Below are 20,932 nucleotides of genomic sequence, written 5' to 3'. Positions count from 1 at the left end.
TCTTGAATAAATGTTTTTTTAAATGTAAATAACTTTTGATAACTGTAATAAAAAGTATATATATATATATATATATATATATATTCCAGATATTTTAACCTAAATAACATGAAACCTTATTATTGAAAGGGTTTCCACTCTTGGTTGAAGAAAACAAGATTTTATAAAGTTGTCACTTCGGATAATCTGCAGATTATAAATAATCTTTAGATGCAGTTAGATAAGAATGAGATAATAACATAATCCTGCTCATACTAACACACTCATTGTCAGGTAACATAATCACACTCCTCGTTACCTGAGCTGCCAGAACAGTCGGGTAAGTCAGCTGGCTAACAGCTCGGATCATTTTGAACATAACCAAACCGCCAAACTGATGTTTATCTGATGTGAAATTAGCGGTCACTGATACTTCCTCCATCGTGCTCCTGACAAGCAGTTTGTTTGTTTGTGTCTTCGAGATGATTCCATGTGCTCCAAAGAAACCAACAGAAAGGTGAGAAAATGAAAGCTTTATTCATCTCGTCTTGGTGGAGAAACAACGATGTGAGCTTTGTATTAATATAAGAGAAATCAGTTCCTTTCTCTGCTGCTGCCGGAGTTTTTAGAAACAACATGATGAGCTGTGAGCAGGTTTCACAGATCTCAGGTCAGCCAGAGAGGTCAAAATACATAAAGACTTAAAAGGAGAACGGATGTTTTACTGTGAAAAACCTTCAGCTGAATGAGTTCTGAGGTCACAATGGCATCAAACCCTGAACAAAAAAAAACTCTCCTGTGTATGCTCACGGTTTGATTCTAGCCAACACACACACACACACACACCATGACCTCAAATTAAAATATCTTTTAAAAAATAAGAAACCAAACGGTTGTTTCTGGGGTTCTACTTCTTCTTTTTCTTGCTCTTCTTTCCGCCCTCTCCCTGTTGAGAGCTCACGTCTCCTCCTCCACTCTTCTGGGTCCGTGTCTTTAGTTTAGGAATCATCTCTGCCACGTAAAACATCACGTCTTTACCTGAGGGAATGAATTAATAAATTAATCAACTTTTTTTTTTTAAAAAACAATTTTTTAAAATCTTTTTAGTAATTGTTGGGGCCTTTTTGCCTTTACTGGACAAACACCCGGAAGAGACAGGAAGTGTTAAGTGAAGAGAGCGGGGCATGACCTGCAGCAAAGGGCCGAGGTCGGATTCGAACCCTCAGCCACTGCGACAAGGACAATAGCCTCTTTACACGGGCTGCATGACATAACTGCTAGGCTATCAGTGCTCCCAGAAACATCTGTTTTTTTTCAAAGGAATAATAAAATAAAAAAAGACGATGTCTGCCGTCTGAAGTCACACCCACAGCAGAATGAAGTAACCTTAGTTAAGGTGGAGGTGAAAAATACAGGAGCAAGCTTTGGCATGAACTCCCCCCTCACTCCAATATATCTCTATGATACTACTATTTATATCTTATATAAAGGTGTTTAGGTCAGTGGGGGTGATAATGCAGAACTTTTACTGTACGGTCTCCCACAGTCCTGGTTCTATTGCTTTGATTGCGGGGGCATTAAGTAATATTGACTGGTCACTTACTGCCAGACTTCAAGACTTGTTACTGGGGTACTATACGAGTGTTCTTTAGGGCTGTGAGCTATAACATGCACTGTTTATGTCATCTTTATCTAAATTGGTGCAGAGTGGGTCTCACTCCATCCTCAGAGGTTTTGGGTGACACTCAAGTGCATGCAAGTGTGTAGGGAGAGTGTGGAGGGAGAGTGTGGAGGAGAGTGTGTAGGAGAGTGTGGAGGGAGAGTGTGGAGGGAGAGTGTGGAGGGAGAGTGTGGAGGGAGAGTGTGGAGGGAGAGTGTGGAGGGAGGGTGTGTAGGGAGAGTGTGGAGGGAGAGTGTGGAGGGAGGGTGTGGAGGGAGAGTGTGTAGGAGAGTGTGGAGGGAGAGTGTGGAGGGAGAGTGTGGAGGGAGAGTGTGGAGGGAGGGTGTGGAGGGAGAGTGTGGAGGGAGAGTGTGGAGGGAGAGTGTGGAGAGAGTGTGTAGGGAGAGTGTGGAGGGAGAGTGTGGAGAGAGTGTGGAGGGAGAGTGTGGAGGGAGAGTGTGGAGGGAGAGTGTGTAGGAGAGTGTGGAGGGAGAGTGTGGAGAGAGTGTGGAGGGAGAGTGTGGAGGGAGAGTGTGTAGGAGAGTGTGGAGGGAGAGTGTGGAGAGAGTGTGGGGAGAGAGTGTGGAGGGAGAGTGTGGAGGGAGTGGTTTGAGGCCCTTGGTGTCAGTAATAGATGTAATTTCTGTGGCGCACTTGATGACAGATCAGAGAGTGGAACAGAGAGAGTGCTCTTTTCTCTGGAGGATCTTTTCACAGTGATGTCAGGAATCAAATATTTAAGCTCCTTTTACTTCATAGCAATGAATCAGAACCTACAGCATCAGGATCAGTTAGCTCATTAAAAAAAGATCTGTAACAAAAGCTGTAATCTCATTGTGCAGAATCTTATTGGATCATCATTTAAATAAATCGGAGTGGACTCTATATCAGCGCGTCATGTGTAGAACAGGAGTCAGAAAAACCTGTTGGAAACATCCCCAGTTTGGCAGAACATTTGGTCATTTAGCTCAAAGTTCAGGAGGGAAAACCCTGTGAGGGATGTGATCGGCTCTCGTGGACAAACATGGTCAGAACGTGAATTTATCGCCTCATGTACTCTTATATAAATCATATCGTCACACAGAGGGAAGAGTGTGTGTGTGTGTGTGTGTGTGTGTGTGTGTGTGTGTGTGTGTGTGTGTGTGTGTGTGTGTGTGTGTGTGTGTGTGTGTGTGTGTGTGTGTGTGTGTGTGTGTGTGTGTGTGTGTGTGTGTGTGTGTGTGTGTGTGTGTGTCAGACTTACGGGACGTGAACTTCTCCTGACACAAGTTGCCGTCCGCTTGCTTCACCTGGACTCTGACTCGACCTCTGAACGCGACATCCCTGTTCCACTCCCTGGGGTGCATCTTGTTCTGTAACACACCCACACGTTGATGTCATCGTATGATCTGTTTTTAAGCCCTGATGAAGCGTGTTACACGTTGTGTCGTGTTGTGTTTACCTCGACGTAGACATTGAGCCCAGCAGCCGTCAGGACGTCTCTGATCTCAGCACAGGACGGGTTCTCCACAGCCTGCAGACACACAACACAACACCTGCTGTTTCACCCCATTTTGATTACACTACATTTCTCTACTTTGATACTGTTAGACACCATATGTTTTAAAACCCAACTCAATCTCTTTTATTTTAATGATCAATAATATCAAAAATAATCAGAAGCTTTAAAAAATAACTTCAGATCTTGGGTCATTTATTTAACTGAAAGCTGCCACAAGTGAAACAGAGAGCATCGTCTGTGCTGTTAGAACATGCTGGCAACATTTCAGACAGTAGGAAAGTGTCACCTTCTCTGCGGGGATCCTTCTTCCTTCAGCCAAAGTCTTCTTACTGTTGATGTAGACTGGATACACACAGATGAACCTGAAACACATCCAACACACACACATGACTGAGTCACTGCAGGACTCACAGCTGGATCTGAACGTTCAACGTAAATATGATAAGAATTAGTCAATTAATTTTCCCGACTGTTAATATTGTTTTTACCCGTCTATTAATGCATGGAAGTTGACAGTGGAAGATATTTAAGAAATGGAAAGAATTACATATAGGCTAAGAAACAGAGAAGATGAATTCATGTGTTACTGGAGTAAATGGATAAAGGAAACAGATAAAGTGGAATAATAACAGGTATATAAATTAAATTATATTAAATTAAGAGAGTAGTGAAAGAACAACCCCCCCTCCCCCATTCTATTTACAGTTTAATTTTATCATTATTATTATTATTTTTCCTTTCTAAATCTTATTTTAATTATCTTTTTTCTCTTCATACTCTTTCTTTGGATTTTTATTTATTTTCATGTTGTATGTTTAAAAAATATATAGAAATGTGCCAGGATGAACAAAATATGTGATGAAATATGACAACTTGTAATGTAGTAAAACAGCCTGCAATAAAGTATTTAAAATACACACATATATATATATATATATATATATTGTTTTTATCTCTGGTATTCTCACTTGTGCGTGTTATAAACATCCCAAACAGAAAACACAATCCAACAGTGATGGACAACACTGGCCTGAACTCTTTTTATTATATATTATGTATTTAACTCAGTGATTCACGACCTATTTAGGCTTGTGACCCCAATCTGACTTCACAAAACTCTGGCGACCCCAGACATCCAAAACACATTCAGTTTTTTGATAAAATCTTTCTTTTCCAATCATGAAAAAATGTTTGTACTGTTTTTAAGTAAACATTGACGTTAGAGCACATTTTGTCGTTTCATGCATATTCTTGAGGACAGAGGACGAGAGGCTGGGACAACATTTCTGCACAATGTATGACAGAGACCGAGACCGAGACAGAGAGACCGAGACCGAGACAGAGAGACCGAGTCCGAGACCGAGACCGAGACAGAGAGACCGAGTCCGAGACCGAGACAGACAGAGAGAGAGAGACAAAGAGACCGAGGCAGAGACCGAGGCAGAGACCGAGACAGAGGCAGAGACCGAGACCGAGACAGAGAGAGAGAGAGAGAGACAGAGACAGAGAGACCGAGACCGAGACCGAGACAGAGAGACCGAGACCGAGACAGACACAGAGAGAGAGACAGAGAGACCGAGACCAAGACCGAGACCGAGACAGAGACCGAGACAGAGAGACCGAGACAGAGAGACCGAGACAGACACAGAGAGAGAGACAGAGAGACAGAGACAGAGAGAGACAGAGAGACCGAGACAGAGACAGAGACAGAGACCGAGGCAGAGAGACAGAGACAGAGAGAGAGACAGAGAGACAGAGAGACCGAGACCGAGACAGAGACCGAGACAGAGACAGAGACCGAGGCCGAGACAGAGACAGAGACCGAGACAGAGACAGAGACAGACATATGTTGGCATCGTCTACACCCACAAAAACATCTGCTCAATATATTTTTGATAAGGCAACCCCGTTTTAATGTGACCCCACATGGGGTCGGGACCCAAAGGTTGGGAAAGCCTGATTTAACCTTTAATTTAACAGGAAAACATCCTCAGATGAATACAGTGGTCAGATGATCCTTTATCCGTGTTTTAAAAGATGATGGAGCATAACCATCACAAAATAACACATTTAGCACTTTCTCAACAGACTATTTATCAAATGATCAATCCTCAACTAAACTCCTGACTGAGAAGTAAACCCAACATAAACTTCACCTTTAATCCCGGTGTCACAACGTAATGTCAAACATTATTTAATCCTAATCTTTGTAAACTTTCAAAGACGCAAAACAACATTTGTATTTTAATATTTTAGCAGCAAACAGCTCAGTTAAACGATCCTTCAGACACGTCATGCTAAGAGGTTAGCGTAGCTACGTCACTGTCGTAGAGACTGAGCGTCACGCCAAACGTCATAGAAAAAATACTCAATTTAAACATATGCCACAGTTCCGATCAGAGATTTCGTAAAACTTGCATTTATATTGAAGCTGGGAGAACCTGTGTTTCTTAAGAGTTGTATTCGTTAACAGGGTTTGTCAAGATGAACATTTGACTCGTTTTCGCGACATTTAAACACTCTCTCACTGTGTCTTTGTACAAACGTTAACGTCACACTGTCGAGGTTTATCGTGAACCGTGGAGAGCAGAAAAAGTCGTTTACTGTTGAAGTCACAACATTACACGGTATTTACTGTAAGCCGAAGTTAAGAGAGGACTTCCATTGTCAATATTAGTACCTAAGTGATTATCATTAACTAAAGCGGGGTTATAAATACTGGCGTTGTCTTAAATTGTACAAATCTTCTACTGGAGTTTGGCGTTGTCTGGTCGAATGGCTCAGCACTGCTATGCATGGCTAGGCTAACATGTTAGCTGTAAAAAAAAAAAAAAGAAAAAAAAAAAGACTCACCTCTCTTTATCTGCGGGGTTTTCAGTTAAATGAGCCATTATCTTTTCCTGGCTGTGTCGCTCATCTAACTGCAGGTACTCGACTCCTGGCTGGACACAACGACTAACAACACGATTTGATTTAGTGCCGTAAAACAGGAAACCGTACGGCTGATCCACATGCGGAGCGCTTGATTGAATCACCGAGTGGGCCGGTGTTACAGTCTACTCTGAACACTGACTGTAAATAATAGACTATAAAGTAATCACAGATTATCTTATATGGGCAATAATGTCTTCTCAACAGATAATAAAATGCAACTTTGATACTCATTTCGGATATACTCTATTTGTAGGGGGTATTGCTGCATAAAGAATGTGAAGCATATAAAAGTAGGCTATATTTATTAACACATTTTAAAGGTGAAACATGGCAATTAAAAACTGTAAAGTGCATTTTAGCTATTCCTGGAACTTTTACCACAGGATTACTGTGATTTAAAATTCAAAGACGTAAATAATAAAAAAAAAAGATTAACTGTATTTCTGCTGCAAAAGAGTTGGCTCTAAAAGCTGACTCCTTTAAAGCAACTATATGTTGGAATTTGGGTCTGTGTGCTTTGGCACCCACCGATGGTCTCTGCTCGCAACTGCACTGTCGTTAGACTTTAAACTGCTGTTTTGACTCCCTTCATAGACAATGTGCATTTGCTTATAAACATGAGACAGTAAACCGTACACAAGTCACAATATGCTTTGATATATCTGCAGGGATGCATGTGCACTCACCTTCTAGCTCAGTCACTTTCCCTTTTTCTCTTCTTAGCTTCACCATGCTCTTCCGTCGCTAAGCCTCAGCCATTGTATATACAGTACCGAGACGGGCAAACTGGCTAGTGTGGTAAAGCATTTCTTGTGAGAGAACAGCAGCTTGCTTCCAAACTTACATGGTACTCTAAACAGGCGACTGGTGCGATCTGTGGATACGGGAGAGACACTATTCTGCCTGTTGAAAGCTGTCATATTATTAGATTGACTCTCAAACTACTATTTTAAGGTGAAAAGTTACATATTAATGCTTTAAAGCTCCTGCGAAAAACTTCTGGTGTGTGTCGACTTTGGCGCCCCCTGTGGACAAAGCAGGCCATGTATTATCTAATTGCTGATCTCGAAAGTTCCGTTTGTTTCATATACAACTAAAAAGTCCTCCCAGGAGCTTAAAGTGAGCGAGAGACTTGGTTTGGTTTGATCCAGATACATCTGACTCCCTACTTTTATGTTTTTCCCCACTCTTAGACTAATAATTCCTCTTTATTTTCCTGAAAAAGAAAACTTAAGTTTTCTCAGAATAATGCATGTGATACTTATCTGTGCAATAATAGTGAGTGCTGTCAGATGGGGCTCTCTTAGGCAGGTATACTGTGATTGCAAACTTAGCACAATTCAAGCCACTGCCCTGGTTTAAAGTTTGTCAACCCTCAGGGGCCCTCTACTGGCATGGGGCCACAAGTTGCATGTTGACAAGCAGCGCCTCTGCCTACAGTGTTACACAATTGAATTAATGAATGAATGAATGAAACCTTTATTGCCCCTAGGGGAAGTTGCCTTGCACAGAGAGCCTAAAAACAAACATATACAGGACAATTACAAACAAAACAAAAATACTTACAATTAAGGAGCAATATGTAACTCTGACACCTAGTGTTTAAGATTGGTACTGCAGTCAAAATGTAAAACATTGTAGAGAGCTGTCTCCCCCCTCCCCCTCCTCTCTAGAGTCGATGCTCACGCAGGTCACCATGTGGTGGACACTGAAGCTTCAGTGTTTATCCAGCTCTGCATCCGTCTGTAAACCTTTCTGTGTTCTAACCTCTCTCCATTTTTCAAAAGCATCTCAAATATTGATCCTAGTTTTATTACATTTCTGCTTAAGGAGCTTATTAGAAAATGCTGAGGCTTTTTAGGTCGGGTACAATCACTTCTATCTGAACCACTTCTCTTGCCCCTTCCATCTATTGGTTTGCCAGACTGAGAGGTGTCTAAAACGGCCGTGTGGGGTGCCTTTTAGAACCAGAATCTCATTTTAGGAGGAGGATATACTGGCTGCTGTATTTGGCCAGCACTTTAACATGGCATGCAGCATGCTTCCTTAATGTGATGCTATTGTAATTTCATTTTATGATTTAATTCTAACAACATATAAAAAGCATCTTCATATAGATCTAAACCTTGTTACATTTTACTAAAGATACTAAAGTGGTTTTAAATAAAGAATCATTTGAAAGACAAAAAATACGCCTCTCGTCTGAGCTGAGTTTAATCCGCTGCCTGGCCAGGGCTCAGAAAATCAGCAGAGACACCTCCCACCCCCACCAAGGACTGTTTTCGCTGCTGGACTCTGGAAAGAGGTTCCGCAGCCTCCGAAGCAGAACTTCCAGGTTCTGTAACAGCTTCTTCCCACAGGCCATAAGACTTTTGAACACGAAAAAATAATCCCTCCATTCCCCCTCAAACCCCCACACAGGACTACCTCACTGGACTGTAAAATACATATAACGTGCAATATATTTATCTGTATGGTAATTTTACTCATAGCTTTTCTTTTTATATCTATTTATATCTGCACCTTATTTTTCTATGTAAATACTTGCTGCTGTTTTTATCCTGCACTACAACGAGCCAAAAGCAACGAAATGTCGTTCTGCACTGTAAAGCACAAGTTTGAATGACACTAAAGAAAGTCTTAAGTCTAACAGAGCTTTATTTCCTATCGTTGCTGTATTTCTGTATTGTGCACTACCGTGTCCGTCCAGGCGGTGCCGCCAGTGAGCCGAGTCTGCGCACTGCTGAAATGCCCGGATGTTATTGTAGCTAGCTCTTTTAGCAAGTCGGCTAGTCGCTGCGACGCCGCTGCATTCCGCCGCTACGGTCCGTCGCATCGGGGACATTCGACCCTCCAGACTCCCCCGGCAAAGATTAACTATTTTTTAACGTCGGTATCTTAACATCAGTAATTTATCATGATAGAAGTTGAGTGAGGGGCTCGTAAATCTGAGGTGTTACAGTTAATTTTCCGACCGATTTGGCGGGACTAGATCGGGGTTTAACAATACGACGAGCTAACGGCTAACGCAGCTAGCGTCCACACACACACACACACAGGCCAGTTTGTTTTTTCGGGTAGCTAACACAGCTAGCTTAGCAGAGGCTACCGCGGCTGTCATGGAAGACAAATCGTTCACGAAAGAGTTAGACCAATGGATCGAACAGCTAAATGAGTGTAAGCAGCTATCGGAAAACCAAGTCAGGACACTCTGCGAGAAGGTAAGTGTGTTCCCCGCAGTCGATGTGTTTTGTGGTTTAATCCAGCAGCCTCGCTTTCGGGCCTAAATTGCGAAAGCGGCTCTGACTAACGTCTGCAGTGATGTCACGGCAAGGCGGCTGTTTTCGCCCCGTTTTCGACCAGTCATCCTGAGGGTTACCCGCTCCCTGCAGCTTTATTATCAGTCTAATAATGTTCAATCGTTTCCCTTTTCATCCAGTGTGCCGTCCCACCTGTTTAAACTGTTCAGTTACGGACGGTTTTTCGACGATTGTCGTCTCGGGACAGACGGGCCGAAAATTTTTGCATCTTTCCAACATTACCAGCAAGTAGTCGGAGCCCGTTTTACTCCCAGTCCATTAACGCAGAGATCCGGCCTTTAAACACAAATATAACCCGTTTTCTATACATTAAAGTGATCATAAGTGAAGTATTGGTTATTGTAATAGTGATACGTGATGTGATTTGCACCGCACCCTGTCTTTATCGATCAGCCCTTTTTATCGCATAAACCTGCCAAGCCTTCGTTCAGACGTCACTTCATTATAAAAATAACTCTCTGTTGGCCTCCCTGTATCCTCCACCAGTGTAATGTTTAATGTCCCGTTTTTCTTAAAATTACAATCACTTCGGATCTGTTGCAAAAATAGGCGATCATTATTGTGTGGAGTTATCTGTTAGTGTGGAGGGATAATTCTGACATTGTGTGAAGGGAATGAATGAATGAATTAAGAATAAGGAGGACAAAACCTCATTTGAAGCAGCTGAGATGTGTTTGGGGTGAATGAGGAGGAAAGTATTAGTTGGTCTCAGTTTGAGCTTCATCGCGCAACAGGCCTGCAAAGGAGGATTCATGACCATGTTAATGTCCTTTACCTCCTTTATTCTTATATATGTATTAAATATAAGGTTAAACTATGCACTCCTTGAAAGAAAAATGGAAACCTTTTAATCAAATAAAAAGAAAGGTACATTATTTAGTTAATATCTACACTTCTACAATTCACTTAGCAGACGCTTTTCTCCAAAGCGACATACATCAGAGAGTAAGAACAACACAAGCAAGGATCTAGAAAAAAAAAAGGGAACAATGTGAGTAAGAGCAAACGATCAGCTTTGAGTCTGATTGGACACACAGGTGCTGACAGGAAGTGACCAGAGGCAAAGCACAACATTGACAGCAGTTCTTGAGAGCTCTAATCAGTATAGAAACCATCTTATAAGTCGTCGTTATCAAACAAAAACCATCGTCATTACCATCATCATCATCAATAATATGGAGACCATCATCATTAAGTTAGTAGGTGTTCATGAAAGAGCTGGGTCTTTAGCTTTTTCTTAAAGGTGCAGAGGGACTCTGCAGATCAAATGGAGTTTGGAATTCAGTTTGAATTCACATTATCAGAACAATCTGAGATGTCGGATACCATTTTTTATTTTATTGACTGACAACTAATAAAATGTGAAGAAAATACAGCAAAGTGTTCATATTTGATGCAAGTGACTGCTCCTGCGTCCATCTGCTGCTGGGCTTCTTTAACACAGTACCTGTGTCTGTAACACATCATCACTCCTGAAATTAAAATACTTCCACATAGCTGAAGTGTTGTCCTGAAGATAACCGACACCGAGCAGGGACTTTGTCTATTCGGCCAAATATTGCATGCAGAGTGTACGCTAAATTGCTTTCAGAGTTTTAATTCAGGAAGTGTTTTGCAGCAAGTTTATATCACTATAATAAAGATTAGATACACTGTGCAGCCCTAAAAATGCAATTCCCGTGAGCCTCTTAAAATGAACATTAGTGGAGTTTTAATGTTTTAGAAATAGCACTAAAAAAACTGATGGCGCAGATATGAGGAGTCATTTGTCAATTTAAAACATACAACCAAATCCTTTAATTCGTCTTAATTTCTGTTTTTATAACATTGTAAATAAGAAAAAGCTGAATCGTCAATTGGACCAACTTCATTTAAATACCTAATGGTGAGGTTTTGAAACCAGTGGTGCACATTTGTCATATTTTTCAGACAAAGATATTGATTGAATCCTTTGAGAGAGCTTTGTCTATAGCAGAAGCAAACCAGGAAGTTGTGCTCTATAGAACCAGAGCTGCTCCCTGTGTACTCCTATCATGCAGCCCAGAGCAGAGTTTACACTTGACACATTTCACACAAGTTTCAGGTTACATCATTTACATATTAAGCAATACTACAGGTCTGTTGGGCAGTGGACCCCCCAGAGAATAAACCTTCATAGAGGCAAATAAGGTGGTGAACAAACACTTGACACATTTTGATGGCCGGTAACATCCCGGAGTGAAGGTTTATTACAAACACCTAAAACATTTTTAAAGGTTTATTTCTGGGATTTTGTATGCTTTTTTTATGAGAGGAAGGACAGAGGATAGAGTGAGAAGTCAGGAAGGGAGAGAGAGTGGGGAACGACATGCAGGCAAGGCTCTGCAGGTCGTATTAAAACCCGGGCCGCCCACTTGGAGGACTAAAGTCTCTTTACTAGGGGCGTGCGCACTAACAACTAGGTTATCAGCGGCACGCAAAAATGTTCTTTAACTGGACTTTTATACTGAGTGGAACAGCGTGCATCTACCCTGACAACCAGCTGAGTCCCTCTCGTGAAAGGGATTGCAATTATTTCCCATGAACGAGGACTTCCCAGTAAGCTCGGGTGCTGTTGTTACTACAAGTGGAAAAAACTCAGATAATTAACTTCATGTCATAAATGAATACCAGCTAATGTAAACCTTGGCCCAGAGTTGAACCTGTTAAGTAATCAAAGGATCTTACAAATGTGATTTATTTTTACATTATTATGGTCCGTTGTGCAACCTGTGATTTGAATTAGTTTTTATTCTTGTCTTTTAAAATAACAACTTAAAAGGTTAAACACTTGCGAAGTTGCGATGATCTGCTGAGTCTTCAACATTAAAGTCGGGGACGAACATTCAGATGATCTCCAGTTTTCTCTGAGGGGAGTTCAATCTGTTTTCTGAGTACAACAACAAGATAAAACATTTAAAAAGAAAATAACAGATCCATGGAAAAGCTCAGGAGAGATCACAGAACAGGACACTAACATTAACCACATTTTGGGAACAAATACTCTGCAGCCCTGAGCCATTTCAAGCACTATGGTGGCCTGTAAGGTCACACTGCCTTCACACCTCAAAATAACCGTCACCGAGGCTACATGTGGTTGTGTATGACCTGATTTACTGTTTTTGTATCTGTGTGGAGAGTAAAGCTGGCAGTAATAAAATAATCTTTGTATTTTTCTCCTTCACAGGCTAAGGAGATCCTGACCAAGGAGTCCAACGTCCAGGAGGTGAGATTTCCCATGATGCCTCTGAAAGATTAATCCCCCGCTAATTGATTTCCAGTAGGACACAGCTGGCGGATGCAGGGTCACAAACTGGTCTTCCATCTAATTAATCTCATTACTGAGCCGGAAGACTTTGATACTGAAGAAATAAAAATTAATGTGACGATGACAGAGAGGCTGTTTGTGCTCGATCGATGGGATCATTAGTGAAATAAATGATTGAAGAAAATCAAATTAAACTGAAAAATAATTAACGTTAAAAACTCATCTGTAAATTGAACTAATTTCCAGTTTTGTCTCTGAACTTTGCAGTGTAATATTTTAGATTAAAGAGTGAAGACATGCTCCACTAACCGTCCTTAAGAAATGCTTTTCATTCAGTTATTGAATTTCTTATTTTTTAAAGTAAAATCAAAAGGTTATTTGTTAGTCCTAGCTCTTCTCGTTAATTTAATCCCAACAGGATCGAAAGATTTTCTAACTGTGGTCGTCACCAGGTATTGCGATCAGAAGATTTGAATCGATGACTCAAACCTACTTTTTGAGAACCTGTTCCATTTAGACTCTTTAAACCCTAAATCTTTTTTGGGTAGTCAGACCCATGCCCCTTGAAATAAAAACTATCAGTGATTTCCACGTCCTTCACTTGAGCACTACAGTCTCTGTACACAGAGGCGTGCAAAGAACCTATCGGCCACCGGCGCCCCTTTAATTGGAATGATTAAACGCATAACGAGCGGGAGGTTGACGGCAGAACAGGACTGAACAGGCTGCTGTTGTAGAAAGGTTCATCTGCTGGACAGTTTCCAAGCGGAGAGGGAGCTCGACACAGAAAGTAGAAGCTGTTATGTGTGAACACCCACAGGTCATTCTGAGCGTTGTTCCCTCTTGTGATCAGAACTTCTCATGCTTCAGCGTTTAGTTATTTCTGACTACAGTTCTTCTTTTTTTAAATGACCCTATGAACAGGGAAATAACAATTTGATCAGCTGACTTAAAGTGAACTTCAGCAGCCCGAACAATATAACACCCTGTTTACACTGCAAACTTTGTGTCTGCAGGCATGCTCACACACACACACACACACACACACACACACACACACACACACACACACACACACACACACACACACACACACACACACACACCCCACACCCTGTTCTTAAAATACCGGTCTCTCTTTAGGAACAACACTGTGCCAGATACAACACAAAGCATAATATCAGTTACATTCCTAAATACCCGTTGAGAAAACATTTGAATGCCGATCCTGAGTGTGTTCAGCTGTTGTGTATTCACAGCAGATCTGTGTTTTTACTGCACTGTTAAGATGTTAGTTAGCAGCGTGTTTATCTCTGAAGTTCACTGTTATTCACAACAAACGATCGCTCGATTCCTGATCAGTGTCCCAAATGACCTTTTGACTCGCCGGCCAAGATGGCGGGTCGATGGACCCGGCATATCTTTACAGGCCAAATTAATAAATTGTGTTTTTGTGTCACATTAGCGTCAGTACGTTTGATTGAGGGTATGGTGTTCTGTTGGATCCGATCACAGATATAGGTAACAGGTCGGATCGCTTCATCGCGCCAGGAAATGTAAGAAATGGTGAAGAAGATAAAGTATTGCGTGCCTTTATTCTTCTACACTAAAACATAGAGCCTGTAAAATGTTTGCCAACTTTGTTTATCTGCCCCTATTGTCATGGTTCTTAAGACTGTGATGCATTTGATGGAGGATTGTAATGACCTTTCAAAGCTTCTGTGACGAAAAAAGCAAACGAAAAAGCCCCTGAAAACCCACGGACCCTTCAGTGTGGGACGTTTAATTCAAACAGATTCCCTTTAAAACGAAACTAAAGCCGAGTGATGAGCACGACAAAAAGGTTTAATCTTCTCTGGAGAGAATCTAAAGTCATGATTGTTTGATGAGTCGACTCAGTGACGTTGTTCTGTGTGTGCTCAGGTGCGATGCCCGGTGACGGTGTGCGGCGACGTCCACGGTCAGTTCCATGACCTGATGGAGCTGTTCAAGATCGGAGGAAAGTCTCCCGACACCAACTACCTGTTCATGGGAGACTACGTCGACAGAGGCTACTACTCTGTGGAGACGGTCACGCTGCTCGTCACGTTAAAGGTAAACTGAGTGTGTGTCTAAATGTGGAAATTCAGTCTCTGAAGGAGCTAAATGACTTCCACTCACCGAGGTCTAGATTGTTCCTCCTGAGGGCTTGATATCAGGACTTTGCTGATCGGGACATCAAGACAGAAACTTGTTTATAGTCTGCTGGATATTACTCTCATCATCTGTGCAGAAATATGATTATTAGTTAACAAAGTTATTATTGTTTTAAACGGATGCTGTGTCCTGAGTGGAGTTATCACGATACCAGATGTTTAAACAACGATACGATTCCAATAAAAAAATCTTAACTTATTTAGATTCCTCTTTTAAAATCATAATTAAAAAGTGAGTGTAAGTTCTGAGAGGAACAGACAGACGAGGTGGTGCTGAGACACAGTGGGTGTAGTTATTCAAGTCGTGCTGCAGCACGTCAGACTCACAGACTCTTGTAAATATTTCTGGGCTGTTGCTCGTAACATTTGAACACTTTCACATACATGGAACTTCAGTGAGTTGTCATGACACAGGGAAGTGGACCCAGGCTTTTCAGCGATTTGCCCTATTACCCTGTAACCTATAAAGCCCAGGATGTGGTGGAGTTCCTGACCAAAGGTTATTTTCTGGTTGGTTATGTTCGACTGATTTATATGTCAATACTGATTGAAGCATTGCTAGTCCAGGAGCTTGTCAATACTTCAGGTCGACCAATCAGGAACCAGTCCTCAATGCCCTTACTTTACCCCACAGCAGGCACATTGGGTCCCTGGTTTACAGACTGCAGTCTGTTCCAGATCTTTGTGTTAGAAGGACCTCAGAGTTTTTTATTTTGGTGGAAATGTTATCCGGCCAGACCTCCTCGTTTTATCAGACCCAGGTTCAGGCGTTTTTTGTCTGGGGGAGGTCTCGAGCATGATACTTTATTCTGATCAAAGTGAACACACGTGGTCCAAAAAAATGGAGGTGTCTAAAGGAGAGTCAGAGTCCTCTCTCTGCAAGGCCACCGCCCTGCTGACAGTTTAGGTCTCTAATAATCAGGAGACCAGACGTCTACCTGAAGATCAGGCTCGGCCAAAGAATCTAAAAAAAAAAAACTCTCCAGTTATTTAAAACTTGAACAAACGTAGTCGATCTTCATCGGGCTGTGATCTTTCTAAACTGTTTCTAGGATTCAGACTCCGGGCCGTTTGTGTATTTAGTGTCTCTGTGTTGAAAGTTTTACTGTGATGTTTTATTGCATCATAAACACGAGTCAGCGATGTGTGAGCTGACATCAGTTGACAGCGAGGTCCGGATACACAGACGACACTAAACATCAGGAGTTGTTGAATCTTTTAACACAAACAACAGCACAAGAAACACATCTGATAAATATCCACACACGATAAAAAAATGTAAAGATGTAGATGAAACACTTCCACCCTCCTGGATAAAAACAGGTCAGGTGTTAAACTTAATTCATCTTTTGTTTCTGCAGTTCTGTTTCCAAACTTGACATTCAGCAGTTTGTGGCTGAATATTTTCCTTCTCTGTTAATCTTTCACGTTGTGTTTGTTTTATGTGAACGTCGTGTATCAGCTGATTGTTGGACTGTTTTTATGACTACGGCAGAAACTGAAGAAGAAACGCTGAGTCTTGATTCTGACGGACTTCCTCTCTTTCATATGTGACTGTTTAGTTCTCAGCTGTACTTTACAAAACTGAGCCTGTTGCATTTTAAAGATGATCTGAAACATGACATATTTTACTTACACACATGAACACGTCACAACTTCAGAGTTTCTCACAAATAACCTGAGCCCGTACTGAACAGACCCAAGCTTTTAAATACATCAAATCAAATCTTCACACATGAGAACCTAGAAGCACTGAATACCTGAATTTTCATTTCTGGGATTTAATTTCTTCTTTACAGGTACTTTTCTAATCTTTTAAGGAGTATAATCATAGCGTTTTAAAATAGTTTTGGTCAAATGATTTACCATTTCTCTCGCCGTTTTGTCGTTCAGGTCCGTTTCCAGGAGCGAATCACCATCCTGCGAGGGAACCACGAGTCACGGCAGATCACACAGGTCTACGGCTTCTATGACGAGTGCCTGAGGAAGTACGGCAACGCCAACGTCTGGAAGTACTTCACAGACCTGTTTGACTACCTGCCTCTCACCGCGCTGGTGGACGGACAGGTGGGACACTAACCGGGGTGTGGGGGGGGCAGGGGTAGAGTTCATGGTTCAGAAATGACTGTTTCATTCAATGTCTTTACAACCTTTTTCAGACGGCTTTTTCCCCAAAGGGGTGTATTAAGCTCAGCCGCCATCACATCTTTTTACATTCATATTGATTCCAGGACGGCATAATATTCTTGTAACAGTCACTAATATTCTGTAGACATGCACGCACACACACATCTCTGTACACAGGGGGATTCACTTAGTCCTGTGATTACACCTCTGTGGCATTCTGATTAAAGGTGAAACGTCTCGGGGGCGTAAACATCACGGCTTGTACTCTGTGTTCGAGCATTGTAATAGTTTATTGTCATTGAAGGAGAAATGAGTGTTAATTGATTGAATACATGAACACCATGACAGAAAAAAATACTAAATGAGTTTCTTCTGTTTTTATTTCAGATTTTCTGTCTCCACGGAGGTTTGTCTCCTTCCATAGACACTCTGGATCACATACGAGCTCTGGACCGCCTGCAAGAAGTCCCACATGAGGTACACACACTCACACTTACTCACATAAAAATACCACAAACTATAAGACCACAGGATGTCAACACATATAAAGAGGTTACAGAGAATCACTTAAATCCTGATCTCAGCATTTAAAGCGCTTGTAAAGGATCAGTCTGGTGTCATGTGTCGGTGTATTTGTTCTTCAACATCACATACGCTCTAGTCAATGCTTTTTGTTTCTGACTGAATTCTTCACATTTTTAAAACACCTCCCTGATGTCTGTAATGTTTGAATGAAGCTCAGTATTTGTAACACACACATAAGAGTTGGTACTGAATAAAATGCCTGACGTAAGTTGCTTAACCATGTCCCGTGTGTCTGTCAGGGCCCCATGTGTGACCTGCTGTGGTCGGACCCCGATGACCGTGGTGGGTGGGGCATCTCCCCCCGAGGTGCCGGGTACACCTTCGGACAGGACATCTCTGAAACCTTCAACCACGCCAATGGCCTCACTCTGGTGTCCCGCGCCCATCAGCTGGTCATGGAGGTAAATAAACTACCCATCATGCCCCTTTAGACAGTAAACACTACAGACCCTGAGGAAGGACTCACAGATCCACATTGAGACTTACAGTCCAGTGCTGCTAAATGATGGCTAGAGAGCGGGGGGGTGACGTGCGGTATGATTCAAACATGGGCATGAACTAACCACTAGCCCACCGGCTCAGGTCTTAAATTTCCCCTCATTTAAGGTCACAGCCTTCAGTATTTTTCAGTGTTTTTTTTTGTCACGCGTGCTTAAACACAAGTGGACTGAAGATCCTAAAAAACTAAATTCTCACGTCTCCATGGCAACTAAATAAAATGAAGCCGTAAGGGTCCCTGCACCAGTTTGCCTCCCACAGTTCTCTGTGAGAGCCTCTTCACCTCACAGACTCGCTCACACTTTGTGTTGGAGCGAGATTCACTCAGCAGCTGCAACAAACTGAAGATCTAAATGTGTTTCAGTTTATTAAAGGTCACATGTTCTAACACTTTAAATAAGAGCTCACACAGAGGACCCCAAAACATGTGTGTGAAGTGTCTTAAACCCCTCTATTTCAGCCCTGCTCAGAACAGGCTGTTTCTGTGTCTGTAGCTTTAAATGTAAATGAGCTGTGTTTGACCACGCCCCCTCTCTGGAAGGACTTTGGTGTACTGGGCTTTCTCGCTCCATGTCCTATTGTTTACGGTGAGAAGGCAGACTCAGAGAGGAGACCAAACACCTAGCTGTGGGAGTGTCACCCACCTGGGGGAGGGGTTACTGCCCTTTGTGATGTCATGAAGGGAAAATCTCCAAATGGCCTGTTTGAGCACACATTTTCTGAAAAGTGGAGCAGGCAAAAGACGGAGAGGATGGACTTTTTTCTTCATTGAGGGGTTTTTAGAGAGACTAGAGACACATGATAGAGAAACATGGTGAAGTGTTTTTTACAGAATATGTGACCTTTAATTTATCATGTGGTTTATTCATTTTATTACCAGATGAGATGAAGAACCTTGTACTGGTTGAATCCAATCATGATGTATGATGTTTTGAAACCATTCTGACTCTTGTGTGTTTTTTTTAATCTTCAGGGCTACAACTGGGGCCATGATAAGAACGTGGTGACCATCTTTAGTGCTCCAAACTACTGCTACCGCTGTGGAAACCAGGCAGCCATCATGGAACTGGACGACACTCTGAAATACTCTTTGTAAGTAGAAAAAAAGAGACAATAACTCGATTTCAAGTAACTTCAAAGATGAGCAGTGGTGGAGACCAAAATTTGGCTGAATAAAATCAAACAATAAGAGATGAATTACTTTTAATAATGGAGTAAATCAATTAGAGTTTCAGACTAAAGGAACTTTCTGTAGTTAAAAACATTATTGGACAATTTAGCTTCTTTTTCTGGTATTACTAAGACAAGAACTGAGAATGTTGGTCGATGTTAAAATGCCAAGAGGGATTTTTTTTAAACCTCACTGTTAGGTCGACCCCCTCGTAGCGCGACGACTCGTTCAGACATAAGTGTATTTTTGTCTCCTACAGATTGTGTTGTGTACACACATCCTCCTCGCTCTGTGTTTGCTCTGAAAAAAACAATCAAATAATAAAAATACAATGATAGGAACACACAGCTTGTCGTTGTCAACAGACTGTTGTCATAGAGACAAGACGGATGTACAGCACTTTTATTTTCAGCGCACAGCCAGCGCTTTTCTACCTGGAAATAAGGACAGGTGGACACTGTTTTTTATTTATTGGAATTAAAAAATATATATTTTATATATGAGAATATTCTGTCTGGAAGTGGGTGTTGTACAATAAAGTCAAAATGTTTAATGTGATTTTAATGAAATACAAACCTGGAAATGGTTGAACCTGATGAAAAAACCCAACTTTGCAGTGGTCTGGTCATTCTTTACGTAGCTGCATTATCAATATTTGTTTCTGAAGCTCTCTGCAAAGTGATGTCATCAATAACGAACGTTTTCTGCCTCCTCAGCCTTCAGTTTGACCCCGCCCCTCGCCGTGGTGAGCCTCATGTGACCAGACGCACTCCTGACTACTTCCTGTGAATGTCCAAAGCCACACCTGTCAATCATCTACAAAGCTTCACCCCCCTTACCCCCCCTGCCCACCCCACCCTCCTCATCTTGGATGGAAAGAAGATATTAATAATAATAATACTGTACAAGGGAGAATAGAAACAAACGATTGGCTTTTAACAAAAAGAGAGAAACATAAAGAGCGGCCCCCTCTACAGTCTTGTTTTCAATATGCTGTCTTTAATGCTGTGCTTTTGGGGAAAATACAACACGTACAACTATGATCTGTTTTCTTCCTTTTCTTTTTTTTGTTTATTACATGTTTGAAAACGAGATAATAAAACTACCAACGTGGACCAAATGTGCCATATTCTGATCCTTTTACAACATGTACAACGCATTGCGATGTTTCCTTTTTTCTGTTTTTTTTCTGTTTTTGTTTTTTTAGACCAGCACTAAAACCCTACCTACCTGACATCACCACCACACCACACATCTCATGGCATATGTGCTTTTTTCTGTTGCAAGTTAATTTTAAAAAAAGAAGAAAAAAAATGAGGAAAAAAAGTTTGCTTCAAAGTAGTACAGCTGTCAGTTTTAGCTGTCCAGGCTGCAGCCGGTGGTCATCTCAGCAAGTATATTACTGTAATTTGAATAAAGACAACAGACGTATGAAATAAAAATGTCCTATTGACAAACTAGTGGGCTGCGTCAGTGTCGTTTCTTCAGCCGAACAATGTTGGTGTGGAATTGTGCATAACACCTTTTACAAGCACGATAACATGATCTGACTTTAGAGAAGACATTTAAGACTTTTTAAAAATCAGTCAAATAATATGACATGGGCTCTTTACGGGCATCAAGTTAGACATGAAATGTGTCTTTTTTTCCTTCACATATTTAAGGGAGAAGCTGTG

At 41.5% G+C, this 20,932-nt stretch overlaps 3 protein-coding genes across 3 annotated transcripts in view; 1 reads left to right on the top strand and 2 right to left on the bottom strand.

The window, feature by feature from the left end:
• rsph14 (radial spoke head 14 homolog) overlaps positions 1-346 on the bottom strand; it is an 8,190-nt gene extending 7,844 nt beyond the window's left edge. The window contains exon 1 of the mRNA XM_020643287.3: positions 1-346. This exon is cut by the window's left edge and continues 798 nt beyond it. The gene's annotated coding sequence lies outside the window, so the exon portion shown is untranslated.
• Positions 347-497: 151 nt separating this feature from the next.
• Positions 498-6,172, bottom strand: srp19 (signal recognition particle 19). Its single transcript, XM_020643281.3, has 5 exons — positions 5,994-6,172; positions 3,427-3,502; positions 3,081-3,152; positions 2,883-2,991; positions 498-1,017 (listed from the first exon to the last, which is right to left on the bottom strand). Exons 1-5 carry the CDS (start codon positions 6,029-6,031, stop codon positions 887-889), a joined length of 426 nt encoding a protein of 141 aa, XP_020498937.1. The 5' UTR covers positions 6,032-6,172; the 3' UTR covers positions 498-886.
• A 2,676-nt stretch (positions 6,173-8,848) lies between these two features.
• On the top strand, positions 8,849-20,717 carry LOC109990971 (serine/threonine-protein phosphatase 2A catalytic subunit beta isoform). Its single transcript, XM_020643254.3, has 8 exons — positions 8,849-9,295; positions 12,600-12,638; positions 14,604-14,774; positions 16,769-16,942; positions 17,390-17,479; positions 17,827-17,988; positions 19,059-19,177; positions 19,973-20,717. Exons 1-8 carry the CDS (start codon positions 9,194-9,196, stop codon positions 20,043-20,045), a joined length of 930 nt encoding a protein of 309 aa, XP_020498910.1. The 5' UTR covers positions 8,849-9,193; the 3' UTR covers positions 20,046-20,717.
• The last annotated feature ends 215 nt before the right edge of the window (positions 20,718-20,932 follow it).

The sequence above is a fragment of the Labrus bergylta genome, chromosome 2 (genome assembly GCF_963930695.1).
Source record: "Labrus bergylta chromosome 2, fLabBer1.1, whole genome shotgun sequence".
Taxonomy (NCBI): Eukaryota; Metazoa; Chordata; class Actinopteri; order Labriformes; family Labridae; genus Labrus; species Labrus bergylta.
The sequence above is the reverse complement of the archived record's forward strand: the minus strand, read 5'-3'. Positions and strand labels throughout refer to the sequence as shown.